This window comes from Rattus rattus, chromosome 1 (genome assembly GCF_011064425.1).
Source record: "Rattus rattus isolate New Zealand chromosome 1, Rrattus_CSIRO_v1, whole genome shotgun sequence".
Taxonomy (NCBI): domain Eukaryota; kingdom Metazoa; phylum Chordata; class Mammalia; order Rodentia; family Muridae; genus Rattus; species Rattus rattus.
The window spans coordinates 157,580,002-157,606,997 of record NC_046154.1 but is presented as its reverse complement, the minus strand read 5'-3'; the positions used below and the strand labels follow the sequence as shown (position 1 = coordinate 157,606,997).

At 42.9% G+C, this 26,996-nt stretch overlaps 1 protein-coding gene across 1 annotated transcript; it reads left to right on the top strand.

The window, feature by feature from the left end:
* Window positions 1-7,477: 7,477 nt before the first annotated feature.
* On the top strand, window positions 7,478-10,957 carry LOC116906676 (histone lysine demethylase PHF8-like). The gene has a single exon (XM_032909466.1). The coding sequence runs from the start codon at window positions 7,699-7,701 to the stop codon at window positions 10,414-10,416; it is 2,718 nt and encodes a 905-aa protein (XP_032765357.1). The 5' UTR covers window positions 7,478-7,698; the 3' UTR covers window positions 10,417-10,957.
* Window positions 10,958-26,996: the final 16,039 nt, after the last annotated feature.

Here is a 26,996-nt window from a genome sequence, read left to right as displayed (position 1 = left end):
TAAAACTATAAAAAATAAAAAAAAGCAGGATATGCACAAAAAAAGCAACTCATAATGTAGAAAAGACCTTAATGTGAGGGGACTGGGGAACATCATTAATCCTAGTACTTAGGAGGCAGAGGTTGTTGTTGTTGTTGTTGTTGTAAAAATATATAAAATAAAAAAGTATTGTTGTCTTTTACCCCGCTAGGTCCAGCACTGCGGTGCTGCAAGATATCTGCTAGATATCTTGGCAGAAACACATCCCAACTCCGCAGTGGCCCAGTGTCTCCTGCCACCACACACTTTCCTACACTCAAACCATCACATAAAAGAACACACAACATAATAATCTTTGACCCAATTGGTAAGATATAATTGCCCAGTTAAACATACAAAGCCCGGTACCATCCATCCCTTAAGAACATTAATAACAACCTGTAATCTCTTGTACACAGAGCGGAATCTTTATGTCAGCCTCCATTGTCCTGCCACAGCTTCTCTCTACCTCTCCTCTCCCTTCCTTTTCGTTCCAATATCCTCCTTCAAGCTTCTCTCCCACCCATCCTTCCTTCTCCTACAAAGACAGGCCTCCTTCTATCTTGTACCTGCCCCTCACCTGTATTTTACAAATTCAATGGGGAGGTTTTGGTGACTAGGCAGCTGCCCTTGGGGCAGTGGAATTAGCATTAGAATACAGATAACTCCAGGGCAAACCACAACAGGTTGTCAAATCTGTTTGAGGTCCAGGCTCACCAGTGCTATTTAGTGAGTTTCTGGTTCAATCCCAATCGGAAACCAAAACCAAAACAAGCTAGGCAAGGTCATCCTTGCACTTGTGAATGAACATAGTAAAACATGCCCTTTTGACATGGAAACTGGAGGGAGCCGTATTGGATTTGGGCCTGGCCGCTTTGTGACTGCATAGCTCAAGGTGGCTACGTGACTCTGGGCTGCATGGCCACAGAGGTTCAACCTTGAAATGATTGCCATACAGACATGAGATTGTTGAACTAAAGCCTCTCCCAGGAAGACCCTGGGAGCAAAGACTGTTGCCTCTTTGTTATAGGAGGATATCTTGCAGTGTAGTGATTCACCTTATATCCTTGGGCACTTCCCAAACTCCCTTCACCCTAAGCTTCAGTTCCCGCTTCTATTCCTGCCTCAGAGCTTTAAATGCTGTACATTTCTCAATAAACGAGACCTTGTCAACAGAACCTTGCTTGGTCTCCTTCTTCTCTCGCCCCCCATTTAGGCCCAAGGGTAGCGCTCCTTCGGGACCCTGAATAACTGGGTCCCCACTGGTGGGGACAGGAAACAATGACACGTGGTTACATGACTCACTCGAGATAAACAGACACAGACCCAGATCCTCACCATACCTGCTGGACTGTATGTAAGTAGAGACCAAGAGCAATGCTCTGCTTTGTACATATGGAGAGACACCGCCTTGATTTGCCCTGCAGCTGAAGAGTCTCCCCCAGGATCCTGACCTTTGAATCAGAGACTTCTGTTAGAAACTGAACTTAACAAGCTAAGATACATGGCACAGCAGAACAGTTTTGGAGAGGTGGGCTTTGGACTGTGTATAGGAATTTAGAGTGTGATCTTTGTGTCAAGACGCTCAGCATATTGAAATATAACTTTTATTACACCAACTATGCATATCTACCCCCTTGCTCATGACCATGTGTAATGCCAACTGTCAAGATAGGTGAGACTCTGGAGTCCATTGGCAAGCCAGCCTAGCTAAATCAGAGAATGGCAAGTTAGTGAGAGGGACTGTTTCAAAGGAGATGTGGACAGTGCATTTTAGGATGACACCTGAAGTTGTCTTCTGGCTTTTACACACATGCTCATGTACCAAGACTCGTGTGCAGATCCATATGCATGTGCACACACAGACTTTAATGTGAGATCGGACCTTTTGAAAGTTCCAGAGGAAAACATATTAAGATACAGGCATACACTAATACATCTACAACACCTGCCCCTAAAGCCTAGGGGTCATTCTTTTGAAGAACAAGAGGAACAGGAGATTCTTTTTGTGACTTGTGTTTCCCAGAAATACCAGAAAAGTTACATCCACAAATTCTCATCAATTTAACTGTTTAAATAAGGTGTAAGATATGATAATACCATTAGACAAGCTAACATGGAAGGGAGAAAGCTCATGAGGCCTCAAAAAGTAGACAGAGAATTAAAGAGTGAGAGAAATAGTTGTCTCCAGGGACACACCAACTGGTTATCCAAACTGCTTGAAAAGGATTAGAAGGTGTGGCCTCGTAGGAAGTATGTCGTTGGAGTTAGACTTTGACGTTTCAAAAGCTTATATCAGGCCCAGTGTCTTTTTCTGTGCCTGTTACCTGAAATCAAGAAGTAAAGCTCTCAGCTATAGTCCAGTACTAGACCTGTCTGCCTCATGCCGTAATGATAATGGACTTACCTTCTAAAACTGTAAGCAAACCCAGAATTAATGCTTTCTTGTTAAGAGCTGCGGTGGTGATGGTACCTTTTCACAGCAACTGGGAAAGGATGGACATATTGGCAAGGTCAGTGAGCTGGAGACATGAGCAATGGAGGGCAATAGTAGCCAGTGCTGCTTTTTAGTGAGGAAAAGGACCATATCAGCTAGGAATAGATGTAGAAATATATAGCCCTGATCCAGGGAATATCAGGTGGCCTATACTGTCCAGTTATATATTTCCACGACAGTTAACTTCTGTCAAAACTGAATTATGAAGCCCAAGTCTGTCACTCAGTCTTCAGCCTCCTCATTAACACAGGAATTTCATGATCATCTCAATAGAAGTAAAATTATTTTGACAAAGATCATTGTCCCTGAGGCTAGAAAAATGATGGCTCAGTGGTAAGAATACTTATTGCAATGTCAGAGGACTAGAGTTCTGATTCCAGAACCCATGTCAAGCAGCTCATAAATGCCTGTAAATCCAGCTTCAGTGGATTTGATGTCCCACTTCTGACCTCTCTGGGTAGCACACGCATACACACATGCACACACACGCACACACAGAGAGAGAGAGAGAGAGAGAGAGAGAGAGAGAAACTAAAATATCTTAAATTTTAAATATTTTAAATTTTGAGTCAGCATCTCTTTATAATAAAATCTCTGAAGAACAGGGGACTAAAAGCAAGATACCAGAATACAAAAAGAGTATATATAACAAAACTAATGCAATGTTATACGGAATGGGGAAAACTGAAGACATTCTCTCTAAAACCAGGATCAAAGCAAGAGTATCCATTCTCTTTACTCTTCAATATAGAGCTCAAATTTCACTAGTGGAATAACAAGAAAAAATAAATAAAAGGGATACTACCCAAAACAGAAGACTAATATCTGTTTGCAGACAGTGTAACATACTCATTAAAAAGAAATTGAGGGTTGGGGATTTAGCTCAGTGGTAGAGCGCTTGCCTAGGAAGCGCAAGGCCCTGGGTTCGGTCCCCAGCTCCAAAAAAAAAGAACCAAAAAAAAAAAGAACTAAAAGAAATTGAAAGATTCCATGAGAAAGCTCTTGAATCTGATTTTTTTAAAAAGAAAAAAAAAAGTTCTACAGATACCAAGATGAAAAAGTAACCATCTAAAAATCAGTATCATTTCTATATAGCAATAATAAATTTGTTAAGGAAGAAACAAGAAGGACATTGTAGTATTTTCAAAACTATCTAGGGATGTAAAACACTTCTACAATGAACAGTTCAAAACCCTGAGACTAGAAAGTGAATGCAGGAGCACAGGAACTGCTCCTGTGGTCATGGGTTAGCGGAAGGAATACTGTCATATTGTGCACATTACTGAAAGTGACCATGGATTAAGTGCGAACTACCCTCTTGACTGAAACAATGGGCTACAGAAGAAGGCTTATGACTGCTTCCCCCAACCCATGTCACCTGGCTTAACTCGTACTTGAGGTTTGTGTCTTCCAAACCCCAGAAGCCAAGGTTGCAACCATTGGTGGTCTTCTGCTTTTCTTGTCATTACCTTCCTTTTTCTCAGTCATTTTCAGCTGCCTTGTGACTGCTTCCCTGCTCCCCAGTGACTTCCTGCTCCTCTTCTCACACTATGATGCCTCCTTTCTTCCCTTGACTCATCTCATTCACCCAGTTTCATGGAACTCCCTAATGATTTAAATACATAGGACTTCATTAATTCTTCGAAATTTTCATACAAGTACTTTGATCATATTTACTTCGCACTACTTCCCTGAACTCCTCCCTGTTCCAAGCCCATCTCCTCGTTTTGTTAATAACCCACTGAATCCAATTCGCACTGTCCATATCCCCAGTCTGAGTGCCAGGAAGGTGAAATGGCTCCGAGTGTAACTATTCCAACTGCCAAGCCTAATGACCTTACTTGGATCCCCACCACCTACATGGTGAAGAAAACTAAATCTTGCAAGTTGTCCTCTGACCTGCAATGTTCGCTGTGACATACATGTATGTATAAAGAGATAACAAATAAATAAAAGTGTAATATAAATTTAAAAGTTTTCCAAAATCTGAGTGCCTAGCACGTACCAGGCAGAATTCAAGGCTAATTATTGATGTCCTTGAATGCTGCTTTCAGTCAACAGTTTGAAAAAAATTTTCTTACCTATCAGCTCTTAAGAAAAGGGTGAATTCCTGGTGATTCTCTTCCAATCTCCTTCCTCAGTCTTGTTCAGTGGGCCTCCCTGGCTCTCCACCTAATTCTGCTCAACAGGCTGAGGTTGTGGTAGGACACCTTAGTAAAGGCCTGAGTGCTCTGCTGGAAAGACACAACCTTAGATTAGTAATACCTTAGATCCTTGCCCCAGCCTGCTGGAAATTATGCCTGGAAACTGCTCAGAGCATCTAGAGGGAAGCTCCAAGCAAGGCATAGTGATAGGGGAAAGTGGCCACTTGCAATTGTGCCTTGGTTGTGAAAGACCCCCAGAGCAGGGAGACCCTCACTCAAGTCTCGGGATGACGCGACCCCCCAAGAACTCACACAAGACCATCCTTGCTGTAATCACATGAGGTTTATCTATAGGAACCAGTGCACTGGGGTCGAGACTCATATCCCACACAGAGGCAGTGGAGTTCAACCACCAGTAGCTAAGAGAAGGGAAATTTAAAGGAAGAAACCACAACCCAAGGGGGTAGGGAGAGCGTCATTGGAAAATGTCGAGAATACCAGTAAGAAATCACAAGCAGGAGCTTCCTGTTTCTCAAGATTGTTTAACTTTATGGTCCGCTAGTTCCTGGGAGAAGCTTCCTGCTTCTCAAGATTGTTCTCTAAGATTTTAATCTAACTTTATGGTCAGCTAGTTCCTGGGAGAGAGTTGTCAAACCGGCCCATGTAATTATCCATTCTATGGTCCTAAGAGAAGCTTCCTGGAACATACAATCCCAGGGCCTAACTGGTTTTTTTCTTCTACTCTGAACCTTTGTCTAGAGGGGCAGGGGGGCAACCTTAAAACTTCTACCTTTCAGTAGGGCTTCTCTGATTTTTACAACTTCAGTAAAAAAGGACTTTTAAAAAAAAACTGTTACATATAAAAAGCAGTATGATTAACTGTAATGAGGGTTAAAGACACTTGAGTAGGTGTGGAGATGAGATCCAAATAATGTATTACTTAAAGGACAATGTACAACAACGTTTACAGATGAAATCAGACTAGAAGTCCAAAGGAATGTATCATCCCACCTAGATACAGAACTCTGCTGATGTACATTTTGGAACTCTTAGAGTCTACTGGAGGCTTGTAATGTCCAGAGACAGCCATGAATGGTAAGTTGTGATTGATTTCACGGTCTCCTTTAGGTGTGTCTCTGCTTTGTTGAGGGTCACATGGAAAGCCCACATTTATAAAACTAGATAAATATCCTTATGCCAGAGAGTCAGACCAGCTGGTGAAACAGATGTCAAGAGTGGATCTATGTTTTGTGTTAAGGCAAAGACATCTAAGACTAGGAATTCAGTATGTTCTGTTGTGCTCTCTGCAACTAACTGATTAGTTAATGTGTGAGTGTCCTCCCTCGGTATAGTGGAAATCAGAGGACAAGTTGTGGTGGTTTTTCTCTCTCCCCACTATGTGAGGTTGGGGATTAAATTCAGGTCTTTCAGCTTGTGTTATCCTTGATTTGCCTGTCTACAGTGCCTACTTTCCTCCCACAAAATTCTAGGTAATTGATTACATCTTGAAGGCCTGCTGGCTACAGGCACAAAGCAACACAACCTGTGATTCTAGAAGTGGGACCATGTTTCTAGCTTTATTCGACAACCCCAACATTCAAGGTGTGAGGTGTCCGGGGATGTGGCCAGCCCCTTCTAACCACTACCTTGTGAAGCCTTGCTCAATAGGTTAGTCTCTAGGGATCACTCAGTCCCCAGGGTTGAGGAGTCGCAGCCTGGAGTCTGAGGAGGTCCATGTAGGGTTTGCAGTTGAGGACATTCCTCTGAGGTTTGGGGTATGAAATGATTCATTTCAGTCAAGGAGGCATAAAGAGCCTCTCATAAGTTTGGGAAGTTAGAAGGACATGCTTGTCAGTTTCAGAACTGAAATCTCTTGTCAGATGGCAGTACAGTACTCGGCAGTCTGAGGTGGCTGCTCTAAAGAAATACCTGATATTTGGAGCTGTGAGAAAAAAAAAAACTTGCTTAATCTCAGGGTTTTGAGGGATCTGTTGTTTTGTTTACTTATAGCAGTTTCAAAGAGATCAGGGGTATGAGGAAATCCCTGTCATGTTGAGAGTCACAAAATTGAGGTTTATTTTAGGTTTGAGGATAATGATACTAATTACTGACCCCAACCCCAAGACTGTGACTTGAGAGCCTAGTCTTGTTTGCCTTGTCCTTAAAGACTTTGAGGTAACTTTCTTTCTTTCTTTTTTAACCTAAGGTATGGATACATTTATTTGTTGGAACAGAACCATACAAGTTTAAAACACGGCAGACAAGAATCCTGAGCTCCTCCCAGCCCCACGGGCAGGGGCAGGAGCCAAGCTGCAGAGGCAAGGAGGCTGCCAACCTTCCGAGTGGCTTCTCACGTCTTGGCCCTGCACGCACCGTGCGGTCCACACCCCACTCAAAGTCCCAAGGGCGGAGTTCGGGCTCTGAGGCCTGAGGACTTAACCGAGCTCCATCTCATGTCTAGGCATCGGAGTCAGGCACGTGGTAGCCCAGCCGCAGTTTCCGCCCTGTTCTTCTATTCAACTCTACCCTACCCTTCGCGTTTCGCCGCCCAAACCACCGTAGCACAAGACCGGTAGAAAAAAAAAAATTCAAACCGGAAGCTAAGATCTCGAGGTAACTTTCTAATAACCGGACCAGAAATGTAAAGATTTCTGGATCTCTTGTACCTCCTATGTTGTGGATGAGAGAGGGTCTCTTCCCAAGCCCCTCCTTCATTCTTCATGCTGTAGTTTGCATCATAATAACAAGAGTGGAGAATTCTAGAAGCAAGAGGCCAGCAACAGAGTGGTCACAGAAACTTCTTGGGAAGTTTCAGGTATTTATATGAAACATCAGAAAGTTACCACCGACTTCAGGGCCAAAGAAAGTGGCCTGGGAATGGCTCAAAGGTAGAGCAGGACAGAATTATTTCTCTGTTTTCTCTCAGTGAAAGGAATTCTGAAGTCTGGGTCCCAGCGATCTATCGTCAACAAGGGAGGGCGTTTGCTGCTACTTGCTCTTTTAACACCACCACCTTGGTCTGCTCTAAAACCTGTGAAGATGGACTTGGTGCCTGTGTATTGTCTTTGTAGACAGCCTTACAATGTGAACCACTTCATGATTGAGTGTGACCTGTGCCAGGACTGGTTTCATGGTAGTTGTGTTGGGATTGAAGAAGAAAAAGCTGTTGACATCGACATCTACCACTGCCCAGACTGTGAGGTCATATATGGACCCTCCATTATGAAAAAATGGCCTGCATCGTCTAAAGAGCACGAAGCTCTCAAGAGGGAGCCAGTGAAGACTGGGAGCCCTATCTTTATTCACCAGCTCCAGGGTAAGACTTTTGACAGCTCTGACGAAGTGATCTTGAAGCCCACAGGAAGTCAGTTGACAGTGGAATTTTTGGAAGAAAGTAGCTTCAGTATACCTATCCTTGTCTTGAAGAAGAATGGGCTGGGGATGACCCTTCCCCCAACATCGTTCACTGTCAGAGATGTGGAACAATATGTTGGTTCTGACAGAGAGATTGACGTGATTGATGTGGCCTGTCAGGCTAGCAGCAAGATGATGCTGGGTGATTTTGTGAAATATTATTACAGCAGGAGGAGGGAAAAAGTATTTAATGTTATTAATCTGGAATTCTCTAATACTAGGCTTTCTAATACAGTAGAGATGCCCAAGATAGTTCGTAAGCTTTCCTGGGTTGAAAACTTATGGCCAGAAGAGTGTGGCTTTGAGAGACCCACTGTACAGAAGTATTGCCTTATGAGTGTGCAGAATAGCTATACTGATTTTCACATTGAATTTGGTGGCACTTCGATCTGGTACCATGTACTTAAGGGTGAGAAGATCTTCTACCTGATCCACCCAACAGATGCTAACCTGACTCTTTTTAAATGTTGGAGCAACTCTTCTAACCAAAAAGAAATGTTCTTTGGTGACCAGGTAGACAAATGTTACAAGTGTTCTGTGAAGCAAGGACAGACACTTTTCATTCCCACAGGATGGATCTATGCTGTGCTGACCCCTGTCGACTGCCTGGCATTTGGAGGAAACTTCTTGCACAGTCTCAACATTGAAATGCAGCTCAAAGCCTACGAGGCTGAGAAACATCTGAGTACAACACACCTCTTCAAGTTTCCAAGCTTTGAGACCATCTGTTGGCATGTGGGAAAGCACATGCTGGACATCTTTGAAGGTTTGCGGGAGAATGGGAGATACCCTGCACCCTACTTGGTTCGTGGTGGTAAAGCTCTAAATTTGGCCTTTCAAGCTTGGACAAGGAAAGAAGTTCTGCCAGACCATGAGGATGAGATCCCAAAGACAGTGCAGACCGTACAGCTCATTGAAGATCTGGCTAGGGAAATCTGTCTGGTTGAAGATACCTCCCAACAGAGCATCCCAAAGACGAGTACCATCTTTGGGCTTCAGCAACACCATACCAATCCCTCTTCCTTAAATAGGCAAGCTCATTCCACTTCAGCATCCACGTCTACATTATCACTGCCCTCCAAAAGTGGTTCAGAAAAGAAAAGCCCAAAGTATAAAGACATCTTCAAGAAGGAAGAACAAACAAGCAAGGAGAGACCAACTTTGGGGCCTAATGACCAACATAGCTGTAATTTCATGGATCTAAATAATCATCAAGAACTGAAGGTAGGCTTTTCCCAAAATGTAGAGTGTAACATCGCTAGTACGTGTTTGAATGACTCAGATGATGACTCAAAATTTGACAAAGTCTGTGATGGGAATGAGAGCCTGGTCCCTTTGTTGATGGCTAATGGCAGTACCAAGAGGGTGAAGAGCTTGTCCAATTCTTGGCGAGCCAAAATCACAAAGAAGGAAGATAAATCAAAGTTGGTAGAAGAAAAAAAGATGGGAGACAAGTTTGACTTGGATACAAATGATGAGCTGCAGACTGAAAAAAGATTGGGCAAAGTAAAAGATAGTCTAGTAGTAAGGTCAAAAATTCCCCCAAATTTGCCCCATGTGAAGTTTTGCTCTCACCAAAACCAAAGTTGTGAACCAGGGGAAACTGAAATTGACATTGTGGAGAACTATAAAATAGATGAGGGAATGATGGAAGGGGTTGAAGGCAAACTTAAGAATGGAGGTGAATCTGATGGAATTCTTGATCTACTTAAGGCCAGGAAACAGGTGGGAGGACCTGACTATGTTGTCCTCACTGATGCCCCAGACTATTCCAGCAATAAGGAGAATACCCAGGACACTGTGTTCATGGCTGAATTGCAGTCCTCATCTCCTTCACCAGCTCCTTCCACCCTTCATACATTTTGGAGTGGGGGACAAGACCAAGGCTACGAGAGCTCCAGCAGTGGCTTGGGCACAGTGTTTAACAGTCCTGTTTCTCAGCAGACACGGAGGAAATGGCCCATCAAGCGGCTAACATATTGGAGAACTGAAAGTGAGGAGGAAAATGCCTGTGTGGATGAGCAGGACGGCTTAGGAGCATGCTTCAAGCAAGTTAAGTATATCTACTTATCCCTGGAATCTGATGATGATGATGACGATGACGATGACGACGACGACTCTGTTTTGAGATCTCTACCAAAGAAAAGGAAGGTATCAGATAACGTTCCATGGATTCCTAGGACAGGTGAGATCCAAACACTCCTGAAGCAGGACCATCCTGTACTTGAGGGTACCAGAGTTACCTCCATTGAGATAGGCTTGGCTACCGCAGCTACAAAGCTATCACAGCAAGTGAACAACATGAAGCTCACTCTGATTAGTCCAGGAAAAAACAGCCAGTAAACAGAGACAGTCAGACTTAAACCCATGTCCTCAAACTTCCGCTTTTCTGTTGCTTGATCCTTAAGGGAATATATATTTTAGTAAAAATATCCTATTTAAATGGAATTTAATAGGGTTATGTTTTTAATAGGAAGTTCTATAGAGTTGTGGAATTTCTTAGAAATGTCTTGTAGGTTGTTACTGGGATCCAGAAGAGATCGAGCAGGTCAGGAAGCTCTTTTATGCCTCTGTTGTTTATATCTCAGTGCTGCATGTAACTTGGAAATAAAAGAACTTTATTGGGGCTGGAGAAATGGCTCAGTGGTTAAGAGCATTGACTGCTCTTCCAGAGGTCCTGAGTTCAATTCCCAGCACCCACATGGTGGCTCACAGCCATCTGTAATGGGATCTGATGCCCTCTTCTGGTGTGTCTGAAGACAGCAACAGTGTGCTCATATTCATTAGATAAATAAATATTTTTTAAAAAAAGAATTTTATTGCTTTAAATAAACTCAAGATGAAGAAAACAAAAGGACCACAACAATAAAATATAAACAAAAGACCCACCAATATCTGTCTTGGGACTGTATGTTCTTACAGATACCTCAGATCCTATTTTGAATTTTGCTTGGGTCTAGGAATTTCTCCTAGGATAGACTTCACCAAAATAAGTATATTACAATCCCGTTGTTACCAAACAGTTTTGATCAAGAATATGCTGCAAGATTTTATTATTTCCCAAACACACACGTCACTAGTCAACCATAAGGTTGTTTTATGAAATCTGGGATATATGGTGAGTGATTAAAATCTTTGCAACAAAGCAAATATCTCGCCTAACACGAATGAAGGGAAACCTCTGCATCTTTGTTTGGATGTGGCGTATCTCCTAAAGAGCCACACGCCCAAGGCTGTGCCCAGTGCTGGAGGTTAGAGGGGGTCTCTCGGGGTATCACTCTGATTTTATAATTTCAGTTCTTCACTGTTAGCTTCATAAGCAGACTGACTCAGGAAAGTGGTCGGGAGGTGTAGCGGCAGGGTTTATTTGGAAGTAGTAGTAGCATGACATGACCCTGAATTGTATACTTTGTATCTAGCACTTTGCTCTCTGAATTGTATACTTTGTATCTAGCACTTTGCTCTCTGTTTCTCAGCTTCCAAGGAGTGCACATTCTTCAGCCTAAACTGAGTCCCATGGCTCTGATGTCCTGCCTTTCATCATTGGCTCAAAGAAATGGAGCCGGTCAGCCGTGCACTGAGACGTTTGGAACCACTAAATCCACTATAAAGTTGCTTTTCTTAGCTATTTTAATGCTTTGTTTGCTTGTTTATTTTGTTTTGAGATGTGTTCTCTCTAAATAGTCCTGGATGTCCTGGAACTCTCTCTGTAGACCAGCATGGCCTCAAACTCACAGAGATCTGCCTTTTCTCGGTCTCTCAAGTGTTGGTTTTAAAGATATATGTTACCGCATCAGGAGTCTTAGCTACTTTTTAAAAGATGTTTTAATTTTATTTTATTCGTATGAGTGTTTCCCTACTGTTTACCACGTGCATGTCTGGTGCATGCAGACTATTTTTGATATCCTAGAACTGGAGTTACTGATGGTCGTAAGTTGGCTAAGAGTCGTATGAACAGAACTCAGGTCCTGTGTAAGAGCACCAGCACCCTTAACCACTGAATCATCTCTCCAGACTCGTTTCTTGGTTCTTTTTTAGCATTAATATGCAGCTCATTAATGCACCCAATTATTTAAGATAGAATTAGCAGAGCGGTTAAAATATTATTAAAAATAAAAGCAGAATTTAATGGGGTACACAAACCAGAAAGTAAGTTCACGAGGCAGTAGCGAGTCCATCGGAAGTGACAGTCCAGGGCAGAGAAAAAGGCTCAGCTAGTAAAAGCACTTTCTGCACGAGCCTGATGACACACGTTTGATTCTTGAAATCCACAGAAGAAAAAAAGCAAGGGTCCATGATTCACCGAAGAATGATAACACAGACACAAATAGTGTGTAAACACAAAGATTGTTTTATTCTGCATGCTAGGGTCTCCCATTACCAGAATAGAGAGACAAAACCAAGTGAGCTTGAAGGCTCGACTTAAAGCACATTGGAATTCTGGGGTAGGTGAGCTTTATCTTATTCTATCTCTAGGCATCCAGAACCATTATTGGGGCATGAAGGCTGGAGCCTGGGGATTTTTCCATTAGTAATTGACTTGCCTGGATTTGACCAGTCCTTCGGCCTAGTCTCCTTAACTGCCAATTTGAAGTCTGCCATGGAATTAGCCTAGCCTTCGCAATATATGTACAAACCTGCAATTCCAATACTCCTCTAGCAAGACAGGGCATAGAGACAGTAGAATACGCTAGAAGCTTGTAGGCCAGCTAGGTACAGCACAGCCATACAAACAACAGGCAAGCTTTTGCTTCAATAAGTAAAATTCAATATTGTATTCCTGACATTGTCTTCTGACCTCCACTCTTATCACTCTAAATAAATAAATACATCCTAAACACATAAATACAAATAAATAAGCTGCAAATGGAAAAATTGCAGCTTAGTGTATGATACAAGGACAAATTGATAGTAGAAAGCAAACTGTATTCCCTCCTTAGACACATAGAATTCCATACTAAAATGTAGCTGGTGACTCTGATTGTCAACTTGATGAAACAAAACAGGTGTGTCCTGCTCTGAATGTGGGCGGCAGCAGCCTCCTGGCTGGAGTCTCAGACTGAAAACAAGAGGTGAAAGGAGAAAGGCGCCTCCAGCACTCCTGGTCCACCATTGTGATGTAAATAAGCAGCCTCCTGCTGACACACCTTCCCAACTGTCCAGGAGTGCATCCCCTGGAGCTGAACCAAAACACATCTTTCCTCCTCTCAGCTGCTTCGGTTAGGCACCGGGCCATTATAATGAGAGAAGTAACTGCCAACGGGAAAGAGGAAACTTGGAAAAGTCATTGTCCAACAGTGTTTTTGGATCTAAGGGAGAGACTTTTCAGAGGCTGGCGGGATGGGTGGGTTGGTCAGGACATCTGATGCACACTTGTGCATTTCACCTATGTGGACTCAGATCCGCAGCACCCATATAAGAAGCCACAGATATAAGGGGCCCAGAGATGGAATGTCTCGGTTTGCTGTGAGTCTGCTTTACTCCAGACTCAGCAAGAGACCCCATCTTAAGAGAATGAGAGAGTGATCCACCAGGACACTTGGAGGCCTTTTCTGGTCTCCGTGTATGGTCCTTCTCTGGCCTTGGAGTGTACTTGTGTGTGTTTACCTGGATGCACTGTGTATACACTATGGACACACACGAACACAGGCTAGAGTTCCCACATAAGGAAAAAAATACACCACAACAGCTTACTTTCAACATAGCCTAAAAACACCCAGAACAAATATTTGTCAAGGTCCACACCCAGCCAAAACAAGGTAGTGAGAAAGCCTACTGTGTTCTGACATGCACCACAAGATGGATATGCAGTCTGAAAGGGTCCAGAGAGGAAAAACCCACTGTGATCAGAACGTGATGTTGCTTCTATTTCATTTTGAATGGGAGAGGAGCCTATGAGGGGAGTTACTCCTACCAGTGACTGATGGCAGCTAATGGGTGCTGAGAAGGGCATTTTCCCCTTTTGCTGCTACATGAGAAAGTGATTTTATTTATTAATTTATTAATTAATTATTTATTAATTTATTTACACCCCAAATGCTGCTCCACTTCTGGTCCCCACCTCACAGAGTCCTTCGAAGCCCTTGTCTCCCCACCACTTGTCCTCTGAGAATATGGGGCCCCCCTGGGTATCACCCTACCCTGGCACACCAAGTCCTTGCCAGATTAGGTACATCCTCTCCCACTGAGGCCAGACAAGGCAGCCCTGTGCGGGAAAGAATATCACAACTTGAAGAATGGATAAAATAAATGTGGTTCATTTACACAATGAAATACTACTCAGCTATTAAAAATGAGGGCATTATGAATTTTGCAGGTAAATGGATAGAGCTAAGAAATATTGTCCTGAGTGAAAGAACCCAAACCCAAAAGGACATGCATGGTATGTACTAAATTTTAAGTGGATAATAGCCATAAAGTATGAGATAACCAGATTATAATCAATAGACCCAAAGAAGCCCAAATAAAAAGGAGGGCCCTAGGCAGGATAGATGAATCTTCCTCAGAAAGAGAAACATAACAGAGGTGGATGGAGGGACAGAACAGGGTGGGGGAGGGAATGGGGAGTGGAGTGAGGTGGGTAGAGAAGATGATGTAGGGAGAACAGGGGAGAAAGAATGGGAATCAGCTGTGGTGGGCGGGGTGTGTGTGTGTGTGTGTGTGTGTGTGTGTGTGTGTGTGTGTGTGTGTAGGAAACCCCCAGGACATTTGAGAGACCTGGCAAGGAGGGAGGACCCTGAGGGCCTATGGGAGTAACTGTAGCTGAAACTCCTGGGGCTCCGGGAGAGATGGATCCTGAATTGGCCGCTTCCTGTAGCCAGAAAAGACTCTGAGGGGAGGAATAAGGACAGCCACCCACCCACTAAACCTTCAACCCAAAATGTGTCCCGTCTACAAGACATGAAGGGACAAAGATAGAAGAGAGGGAATGGCCAACTAATGACTGCCCCAAATTGAAACTGAACCCATGGGAGAGAGCCAACCCCTGACATTATTAATGATGCTCTGTGATGCTTACAGACAGGAGCCTAGCAAAACTATCCTCTGAGAGGCCCCACCCAGCAGCCAATGGAAAGAGATGCAGAAGCCCACACCCAAACATTAGATGGAGCTTAGAGAGTCTTGTGGAAGAGTTGGGGAAAGGATTGAGGAACCCAGAGAGGACAGGGACTCCACACAAAGGCCAACAGAGTCAACTAACCTAGACCCTTGGGAATCCCAAAGACTGAACCACCAACCAATGAATGATCATAAACTGGACTTAGGTCCCTCGGCACATATGTAGCAGATGTGCAGCTTGGTCTTCACGCACATCCCCCAATAATTGGAGCAGAAACTGTCACTGAATCTGTTACCTACCTGTCTGCCATGGATCATGGTCCCCTAACTGGGTGCCTCGCACTACAGTAACCTCATGTGCTCCCAGTGGGTGTGGGTGGGTAGGGTAGGCTGGAGGAGGTGAGGGTGGGAAGTTGGGGTGGGGAGGTGGGGAGTGGTGTAGGGATGAGGAGGGTGGAGTGGGAGGAGGATCTGAATGAAGGGGTACTGGGGTGAGGGGAACTGATATCGGGAAGTAAAGTTAATAAATACATTAATTAAATATTTAAAACTGAATTTTCTGTCTCTGTCTTTCTGTGTGTGTGTGAGTCCCTCTCCCTTTCTTTCTCCCTCTCTTCATCCTACTAAATGTTTTAATTTCAAGCAGGATTGGTGACATTGTTATACAAAGCAAAATGGTGGGGTCTGATATATTAACCAAATATTCTACAACGTTGCTATAACTTTTAATTAACTAATCTATTTATTTACATCCCAAATGCTGGCCCCCTCCTTGTTCGTTCCTAACAGAGTCCCTCCCCCTCTGAGATTGTGGGTCCCCCTGGCTATCATCACACTCTGACACATCAAGTCTCTGTAGGGTTAGGTGCATCTTCTCCAACTGAGGCCAGAAAAGGCAGTCCTCTGCTACATACGGGCCAGTGGCCCCGGTCCAGTCTGTCTAGGCTCTTAGTGTGGTGTCTCAGTCTCTGAGAGCTCCCAGGAGTCCAGGTTAGTTGACACTGTTGATCTTATGGGATTCCTATCACCTTCAGGGTCTTCAATCCTTCAGGTTTTCCATAAGAGTCCCCCACCTCTGTCCGATGCCTGGCTATGGGTATCTGCATCTGTTTCAATCTGCTGCTAGGTAAAGCTTCTCACAGGACAGTTACGCTAGGGTCCTGTGTGCAAGCATAACAATATCATTAATAGTGTCAGGGATGGGTGCTTGCCCATGGGGTGGGGCTCATGTTGGGTGGGTAAGTGGTTGGCCACTCCTTCAGTCTCTGCTCTGTCTTTATGCCTGCATTTCTTTTAAACAGGACTAATTTTGGAATGAAAGTTTTGTGAGTGGGTTGGTGTCCTTATCCCTATACTGGGGGCCCTGCCTGGCTATAGAAGGTGGCCTCTTCAAGTTCCACGTCCCCACTGCTAGCCCTCTTCACTAAAGTTACCTGCATTGACTCCAAGGAGCCTCCCTATCCCAGGTCTCCTGCACTGCCTAGAGATTCACACCCTTCCTCCTCAGCAGCTGCAGATTTCCATTGTTCTCCTGGCCCTCTGGACCTCTCTCCTGTCTCTTCCCACACCTAATCCTGCCTCCCTGCTCCCCCACTCTCCCCTTTCCCACCTAGGTCCCTCCCTCTCTCTACCTCCCATGACTATTTTGTCCTGCCTTCTAAGTGGGATTTCAGCATCCTCACTTGGCTCTTCCTCCTCCTTTAACGTCTTTGGGTCTGTGGGGTAGATCATGTGTATCCTGTACTTTATGGCTAAAATCCACTTATCAGTGAGTATATATCATGCATGTCCTTTGGGGTCTCAGTTACCTCAGTCAGGATGATATTTTGTAGTTCCATCCATTTGCCTGCAAAATACATGATGTTCTTCTTTTTAAATGGCTGAATAGTATTCCATTATGTGAATGAATCCCATCTTCTGTATCCATTCTTCACTTGAGGGTTGTTTCCAATATCTGGCCATTATGGATAAGGCTGCTACAAACATAGTGGAGCGTGTGTCACTGTCTGTGGTGGAGCATCTATGGGTATATATCCAGGAGCAGTATCACTGAGTCTTTAGGCAGGACTGTTTTTAATTTTCTGAGAAATTGATTTCCAGAGTGGTTGTACCAGTCTGCAATCCCACCAGCAATGGAGGAGTGTTCCTCTTCCTCCACATCCTCACCAGCATCTGCTGTCTCCTGAGTTTTTGATCCTCACCATTCTGATTGGTGTAAAGTAGAATCTCAGGGTCGCTTTGATTTGCAGTTCCCTGATTTCCAAGGTTGCTGAACATTTCTTTAAGTGCTTTGCAGCCATTCTAGAGTCCTCTGTTAAGAATTCTCTTTAGCTCTGCACCCCATTTTTAGTTGGGTTATGTGTGTTGTTGGTGTCTAACTTCTAGAGTTCATCAGATATTTTAAATATTAACCATCTCTTGGATGTGGCGTTAGTGAAGATTTTTTTCCCAATCTGTGAGCAGCCATATTGTCCTATTGACAGTGTCCCTTGCCTTCTAAAAAGCTTTTCTGTTTCATGAGGTCCCACTTATCAATAGTTGATTTTAGAGCCTGAGCCATTGGTGGTCTATTCAGGAAGTTGTCTCCTGTCCCAGTGAATTCAAGGCTATTCCCCACTCTCTGCTCTATTAGATTTACTGTGTCCAGTTTTGAATTGAGATCTTTGATAACGCTTGGACTTGAATTCTGTGCAGGGTGATAGACATGGATCTATTTGCATCTCGTAGGTGCAGACACCCAGTGAGACCAGCACCATTTGTTGATGATCATCTCTCATTTCCATTGTTTAGTGTTGGCTTCTTTGTCAAAATCAAGCGTCCATAGACATGTGGGTTTATTCTGGGTCTTCCATCCTATCCCTTTGGTCAGTCTGTCTGTTTCTTTACCAGTGCCTACAGTTTTTATCACTATTGCTCTGTACAACAGCCTGAGATCAGGGATGGTGATTCCTCTAGAAGTTCTTTTATTGTTCAGAATTGTTTTGGGCGTCCTGTGTTTTTTGTTTTCCCTAACAACCCAAACTAAGACATTTGGCAACTGATGGTGTGTGATTTAGTAAGAGAACACTGTTCTTTTTTTTAATTCCATGCACTTTTATGTGTGTGATTCACTGAAGGCAATGCAAGTTCCCTCTGTCCTAATGCACTGAGCTACTACATTTAATAATCTCTGCAATGAATGTTGTTGGTTTTAGTAAGAGAACGATGTTCTTTGTCACTTCCATGTACTTTTACATGTGTGTTTCACAGAAGACAATGCAAATTCCCTCTGTCCTAAAATTGCTGAACTTGCCTATGTGTAAGTATTTGTGCTACTCTCTCCAACGGTGTTAGTGTTAGTGTTTGTGTTAGGGCTGTGGTTAGGGTTAGTTTTCGGCTTAGGGCGAGAATTAGTTTTCTTTACTTGCCTACATATGTTTTAAAGGAGAAAGGCAAGGTCTTTTCTCCCAAAATATCCTGTGTTTATACATGTTCAAACTGCATTTCATAATCTCAGCATGTTGTTTGTTCAGATAAAGGAATGCTGTTCTTTGTTATCTCCGTGTACTTTTACATTTGGGTTACACAGAAGGTAATACAAGTTTCCTCCAGCCCAACTGCACTGAACTTACATATGTATAACTGTTAGTTCTAATGTCTTCAGCGGGTTAGGGTTAGGGATAGGGTTAGGGATAGGGTTAGGGTTAGGGTTAGGGATAGGGTTAGGGTTAGGGTTAGGGTTAGGGTTAGGGTTAGGGTTAGGGTTAGGGATAGGGTTAGGGTTTAGGGTTAGGGTTAGGGTTAGGGGTTAGGGTTAGGGTTAGGGTTAGGGTTAGGGTTAGGGTTAGGGTTAGGCATTAGGGTTGGGGCTAAGGTTAGGATTAGGGCTAAGGTTGGGGTTAGGGATAGGGTTGTGCCATTTTTCTTTACTTCCATGTATGTGTTTTAAAGATTAAAGGCAAGGTCTTTATTCCCATATATCCTGTGTTTTTACATTTTCCAGCTACATTTAATAATCTCGGCAATGGAACATCTTTGTTTCAGTAAGAGATCGGTATTTGTGCACTCTACACGTGTAGTACAGTTGGCAAAGCAGCATCCCTCTGGCCTAAATGTACCGAATTTGCATTTATGTAACAGTTTGTCCTAATCTTTCCAGTGGTGGTAGGGCTAAGGCTAGGGTTAGGATTAAGGTTAAGTTTCTTTACTTGTCCACATGTGTATTAATAAAGGTTGGAAGGTCTTTTCTCCCCCAAACATCTGGTCTTTTTATATGTTCAAACTGCTTTGAGCAATCTTAGTCTGATGGGTTGAATGTGCTTGACCCAGGGAGTGGACTCTTGGTAGGCATGGCCTTGTTGGAGGAGGTGTGGTCTTGTTGGAGAAAGTGTGTCAGTGCAAGTGTGAGTTTTGAGACCCTCATAGCTAACTAGAGACCATCTTCTCCTAGCAGCTTACAAATCAAGATATAGATTTCTCAACAGACATCTATAAAATATTTCACCCAAACACAAAAGAATATACCTTTTTCTCAGCACCTCATGGATCTTTCTCTGAAAATGACCATATAATGTCACAAAGCAATCCTCACCAGATACAAGAAAACTGAAATAACACCTTGTATCTTATCAGATCACCATGGATTAAAGTTGGACTTCAACAACGGAAAACCTACACACTCATGAAAAGTGAACAACTCTTTATAAAATGATTTCTAGGTTAGAGAAGGAATTAAAATTTTTCTAGGACTCAATGAAGATGAAGGTAGAACATACCAACATTAATGGAGCACAATGAGAACAGTAATAAGAGGAAAGTTCATAGCACTGAGAAAGTTCTCATTACAACAATTTAAACTACATCTGAACGTTCTAGGACAAGAAGAGGAAAATATACAAAAGAGGGATAAAAGTCAGGAAATAATCAAAATCAGGCTGAAGTCAATCAATTAGAAATAAAGAAAACAATACAATGAATCAAGGAAACTAAAACTTTGTTCTTTGACAAAATCAACAAGATAGATAAACCTTTAGCCAAACCGAATAAGACAGAGAGACAGTATCCTAACAAACAAAATCAGAAATAAAAGGGAAACATAAAAACAGACAATAAGGAAATGCAAGGAATCACTGGGTCTTACTTCAAAAGCCTCTACTCCACAAAATTGAAAATCAAAATGAAATAGTTGATTTTCTAGATAGATAGATAGCACTTACCAAAGTTAAATCAAATCAGATAAAGCTATTCAAAAAGCCCCCCCAAAAAAACCCTAAGAAAATAGAAACAGACATTAAAAGTCCCCCCAACCAAAAAACCCAGGGCTAGCTGGTTTTAGCACAGAATTCTACCAGACTTTCACAGAAGAGTTAATATCAATACTTCTCATTAGACACTAAAAAATCCTTTGATAAAATTACAAACCCCTTTATGTTAAATGTACTAGAGAAATTAGGGATACAGGGCAGATACCTAAACATAATCAAAGCAATATACAGCATAGCCAACATCAAATTAAATGGAAAGAAACTTAAAGCATTTCTACTAAAAAGATCAGGAACAAGACAAGGCTGCCCACTCTCTCCCTATCTATTCAATATAGTACTTGAAGTTCTAGCCAGATCAATAAGAGAATTAAAGGAGATCAAGGTGAATACAAATTAGAAAGGAAGAAGGCAAAGTGATTGTGTGTGGGGGCAATATGATAGTATATAAAAGTGATCTAAAAAGTTCTACCAGAGAACTCCTACAGCCAATAAACAACTTCAACAAAGTTGCTAGATACAAAATTAACTAAAAACAACTCAGTAGACCTCCTTTATACAAATGGTAAATAAGCCAAGAAAGAAATTAGGCTAACAACACCCTTTATAAAAACTACAAATAATATAAAAATATCTTGGTATAACTCTAACTAAGGAAGTTAAAGACCTAATGGCAATAACTTCAAATCTATGAAGAAAGAAAATGAGGAAGACACTAGGAGATGGAAAGATCTCCCATGTTCATAGATAAGTATGATTGACAGTCCATAGATAAGTATGATTGAAAATGTCCATCATACCAAAAACAATCAACAAATTCAATGCAATTCCCATCAAAATTTCAACATGTTATTTTACAAACCTTGAAAGATCAATTCTCAATTTCGTATGGAAAACAACAACAACAACAAAAATCCCAAAACAACAACAACAACAACAACAACAACAACAACAAAACAGGATAGCCAAAACGATTCTGAACTTCTGCAGGTATCATCATCCCTGACTTCAAACTCTACTATAGAGTAATGGTAACAAACACTGCATGGTTTTGGTATAGGAACAGACATGTTGACCAGTGGAATTGAATCAAAGTCCCTGAAATAAACCCACCTACCTAAGGACAGGAAAATCATATAATGGAAAAAAGCAAGCATCTTCAACAAGTGGCGCTGGTCTAACTAGATGTCTGCATTTAGAAGAATGCAAATAGATCCATATCTATCACCCTCCACAAAACTCAAGTCCTAGCGGATCAAAGACCACAATGCAAAACTGGATACAGTAAATCTAATACAACAGAAAGTGGGGAATAGCCTTGAATTCATTGGGGCAGGAGACAACTCCCTGAACAGATCACCAATGGCTCAGGCTCTAAGATCAACTATTGATAAATGAGACCTCATGAAAGGGAAAAGCTTCTGTAAGGCAAAGGACACTGTTAATCAGATAAAACGACACCCTTCAGATTTTCCCCATTCCTACATCTGACAGAAGGCTAATATCCAAAATATATAACAAACTCAAGAAGTTAGACAACAACAAACCAAATAGTCCAATTTAAAAATGGGGTGACCGTTAAGCACTTAGAGAAGCATTTGACATCCCTAGTTATCAGGGACCTGAAAATCAAAATGACCCTGAGATTCTACCTTAAACCAGTCAAAATGGCTAAGATCAAAACCTCAAGTGACAGCACATTCTGACAAGGACATGGAAAAGGGGGAACATTCCTCCATTGCTGGAAGGATTGCAAATTTGTTTAACCACTCTGGAAATCAATCTGGTGGTTGCTCAGAAAATTGGAAATAGTTTTGCCTGGCTATACTGCTATACTGCTATACCCAGCTATGTTGCTCCTGGATACCCAAAAGATGCTCCACCATAGCACAAGGACACATGATCATAGCAGCTTTGTTTGTAATAGCCAGAAGCTGGAAACAACCCAGATGTTCCTCAACTAAAGAATGAATGCTGAGAATGTTCATTTACACAATGGAATACTATTCAGCTATTGAAAATAAAGACATCATACATTTTGCAGACAAATGGTTGGAACTTGAGAAAACCACCCTTCATGAGGTAACTTAGTCCCTGACACTATTAATGATACAAGAGCCTAGCATAATTGTCCTCTGAGAGGCTCCACCCAGCTGCAAACTAAAACAGATGCAGAGACCCACAGCCAAACATGGGATGGAGCTCGGGGACTCTTATTGGAAGAGTTGAGGGAAAAACTTAAAGCCCCAAAGTTGCTAAGAACTCCACAGGAGACAACAGAGTCAACTAACCTGAACTCTTGGAGGCTCTCAGAGACTGAACCAACCAAAGAGCATATACACCGGTTGGACCTAGGCCCCCATATATATGTAGCAGGTGTACAGCTCAGTCTTCATGTCGGTCCTCCAACAACTGGAGAGGTGGCTATCCCTAAAGCTGTTACCTGTCTGTAAAATACGTTCTCCTAACTGGGTTACCGTGTCTGGCCTCATTGAGAGAGGATGTGCCTAGTTCTGCAGAGACTTGACCTGCCAAGAGGTGAGGATACGGGGATGGGGGTGGGGCCTCCGCCACCCTCTCAGAGGAGAAAGGTGAGGGGGACGGACGGTCCGAAAGGATTGTGAGGGGGTGGGGCAGAAGCAGTGGGGGTGGGGGGTAGTGATCGGGATGTAAAGTGAATAAAAAAATATATAAGGACTTTCAAAAAATGCCTGCTACTAAGCTGGGTCTCTGTGTTTTGTTTTGAGTCAGGGTCTCACCCCGTAGCCCTGGACGGCTGTGAATACACAGAAGACTGCCTTCCTCTTGAGGTCTGGAGCTTGTATCTGAACTTGCCTAAAATGCTGTGAGACTTTTCGCTGAGGGGGCGGAGTGATAACAGTTCACCAATCAGGGCCAATATTACTAAGGACCGAACTGTCCAATGGGGAGCAGAGAGAGTCAGAGTGCGCGTCAGGAAGGTGGTTTTTAAATTGTTTTTAGTAGAGCGCATCTCTGTAAGGACCTGGTTTGGGCGACTGTGTGTTCTGCTGGCTGCACACCCCTGAGGGAGGACACCTAAACACACCAGAAGCAAGGAATGGTGAGTGTGTCTTGGGCTCCTGGAATTTGGGGTGGCAGGATTTGGGAGACTAGCTTTTCTGGAGTTCGCCCGGCATCACTTGAAGTCTTCCCTGGCTTTCTTCAGTCCAGTGGAGGTGGAGTCGGGCCCCGAAATGCTTTTACCCACCTATGTTTGAAGCGTGCACACCAAAGGCAGCCTTAAGACCCGCATCCCTCCTCCCCCTTTTCTATCATGGAATAGCTGCTTCATTGCAGTCCCCAGAACTTTTGGGGAGCCCTTGCCATGAACCTGCGCCTACCCAGATCTTGCAGCACTGTCGGGTTGGTGCTGCGCAATCCAGACATGAGTGTTCTGTGCAGTTTCCCTTCTCTTCTACTTCTGTTTGGGCTGATGTAGGTATCCCCACCCCCACCCCCCGCCTTGCTTTTGTTTCTGTCTCCTTCCCTCCCCTCCCCATCTGCTGTCCCTCAGAATTGTTCCCCAGGCTTCCGGCTTTCCTCTTAACACCTTGGGGTTCCTGGGGTTTCCTCTTAACACCTCATCCGTTTTGCATTTTCCCTTTAGCTTTCGGGTTTTGGGTTTGGTTTGGTTTGGTTTACAAAGTGATATGTGCAAGAATGTTTTCTTGTTCTCCTGAATGACCGCTGTTTGCCAAAGTTATCAGTCAGAAGAGACAATTCAGTTTGCTTCGCGTTTTCTTTGTTTTCAGCGGTTTACTTTTTTTCTTCAGTTTCTCCTTTTTTGGAAAATAGTTTCTGTCTTCCTAGACCATATCCTGATTATAGTTTCCCCTCCCTCTCATCCTCCCAGTTTCTTCCCACCTGCCCTCCCCTCCCGGTCCAAATCCTTTCTGTATCTCATCAGAAAAGAACAAACTTCAAAGAGATAGCAACCAAACATGACAAAATAAAATATAACAACATAAATAAAAAAAAAATCACATCAAGACTGGACAAGGCAGTCCCAAAACAGCCCCAAAAGCAGGCATAATGATTAGAGACCCACTAGTTCCCACAGTCCGGAGTCCCATAAAAGTACTAAGCTGAGAGCTCTAAATACACAGCGTACTGATCCAAACCCACGGAGGCCGTGTACCTGCTGCTTCACTCCGAGTTCACAGTAACCTTTGCTTAGTTGATTAAGAGGGCCTTCCCATCTCTACCTTCTCTCCGGGTAATGTCTGGCTGTAGGGTCTCTGCATCTGTTCCCAATGTTGCAGGAGGAAGCTTCCCTGGTGATGGCTGAATACGACGCTCACCTATGAGCAGAGCAGAATATCGTTAGCAGTCGTCTTATTGATACTTTTTTACGACCAGTAATGTTTAGTTTTACCCTATGTCTCTGAGCTATCTTGGTTCGTGGTTACCCAAGCAGTGTTAGGTGTGGGGTCCAGCTCATTGAGTGGGTCTTAAGTCAAATCAGCATCAGTTGGACCCACCCATAAGTTCTGTGCGGCCATGGCCCTAGCCTCTCTAGCAGGCAGGACGTACTGAAAGTCGAAGTTTTTGTGGCTTGGTTGCTGTTTACTTCTCTTTTGGTAGCCTGAAGAGAACCCGTGTTCAGTGAATTGTGTGGGGGTTGTCCTTGGCAGTGGAACCCTGCTGTCAGTTTTGAGGGAGAAATCCATTGTCTTAGCAACACCCTGGGTGGTCTGGGGATTTCCCTCAGCCAACAACTCATTTGAGCGCTGCTCAGTTCCCGGTAATTAGAAGACCTCAGTAGGATTACTTTCACTTGGGAACTTTCCGCGGCACTGGGTTTCCATACATTCCTCAAATAGGTCTCTGAATTTCCTCCTTCAACCCTATCTCCCCTCCTCTTCCTCCTCCTTCCTGTCCCCACCCATTCCCAGTCTGCCTGTAAAATCTATTACATTAACCCCTCCCAGGGAGATCCGTGAGCCCCACCCCCACCCCTCCTCTTTACCTAACCTCTCTAGGTCTACAGAATCTCAAAGTAGTTTTGATTTGCATTTCCCTGATGACTAAGGATGTTGAACATTTTGAAAATTGTGTCTTGGCCGTTTGATTTTCCTCTGTTGACAATTCCCTTTAGATCTGTATCCCATTTTTACATAGAATTATTTGATTGTTTTGTTTGTGTGTTTGTTGATATCTAGTTTCTTGAGTTCTTTGTTTATTTGGATAATGGTCCTCTATGGGATGTGGAGTTGGGAAAAGTCATTTCCCATTCTGTAGGCTGCTGATTTGTGTGAATGACCGTGTACTTCGCCTTACAGAAGTTTTTAACGTTTATAGATAGGGTCCCGTTTATTAACTGTTGGTCTTAGTGCCTGTGCTGTTGGTGTTCTGTTCAGGAAGTTGTCTCCTGTGCCAACGTGTTCAAGGCTGTTCCTCGCCTTCTCTTCTATCGGGGCCAGTGTATCTTGTTTTGTGTTGAGCTCTTCGATCCACCTGGGCTAGCGTTTTGTGCGGGGTGATGAGTATGGTTCTGTTTGCGTTCTTCTACACACTGACCTCCAGTCTGACCGGCACCATTTATTGAAGATGCTGCTCTTTTTTCCAGTGTGTAGATTATCAGTTATGTGTATAGATTTATGTTTTGGTGTACAATTTGATTCCGTTGATCGGTGTGTCTGATTTTATGTTCATTCCATGGCGTTTGTACTACTATACCCTCGTAGTATAACTTGAAATCAGGAATACTGAGACCAGCAGCAGGGATTTTAATGCTCAGTCTTGTTTTAGCTATCCTAGGGTTTTTGTTTTGTTCTGTTCTGTTCTGTTTTGTTATTCCATATGAAGTTGAGAATTTGTCCTTTCAAAGTTCCTGCAGAAATGTGTTGACATCTTGATGGAGATTGCATTGAATCTGTAGATTGCTGTTGGTAGTTGGTAGGATGGCCGTTTTTACTGTGTTAATCTTACTGATCCATGGACTTGGAAGATCTTTCTGTCTTCTGAGGTCTTCTTCAATTTCTTTCTTCAAAGGCTGGAAGTTTTTATCATACAAGTCTTTTACTTGCTTGGTTAGTCACCCGAAGCAAGGGCTATTTTTTTTTTTTAATTTTATTTGAGTATATTGTCAAAGATGTTGCTTCCCTGATTTTTTTTCTCAGTCCATTTATCATTTGTATATGAGAGAGGTATTTATTTGTTCATTTATTTATATATTTTATTTTATTTAAGATTTATTTATTTTAATGTGAGCACACTGTAGCTGTCTTCAGACACACCAGAAGAGGGCATCGGATCCCATTACAGATGGTTGTGAGCCACCATGTGGTTACTGGGATTTGAACTCAGGACCTCTGGAAGAGCAGTCAGTGCTCCTAACCGCTGAGCCATCTCTCCAGCCCTACTTATTTATTTATTTATTTATTTATTTATTTATTTATTTATTTAATCTTGTATCCAGCCACTGTGCTGAAAGTGTCTATCAGCTGTAGGAATTCTCCAGCGGAGTGCTGACGGTAACTTATGTATACCATTCCGTCATCTGCAAATTATGATACTTTCACTTCTTTCTTTCCCGTTTGTATTCCCTTAATCTCCTTCAGTAAGACAGCTCTCTTATTGCTCTAAGACTTCAAGTCCTAT

Excerpts from the sequence above, each read along its gene's own strand:
- LOC116906676 (XM_032909466.1), top strand. The coding sequence starts at position 7,699 with ATGGACTTGGTGCCTGTGTATTGTCTTTGTAGACAGCCTTACAATGTG.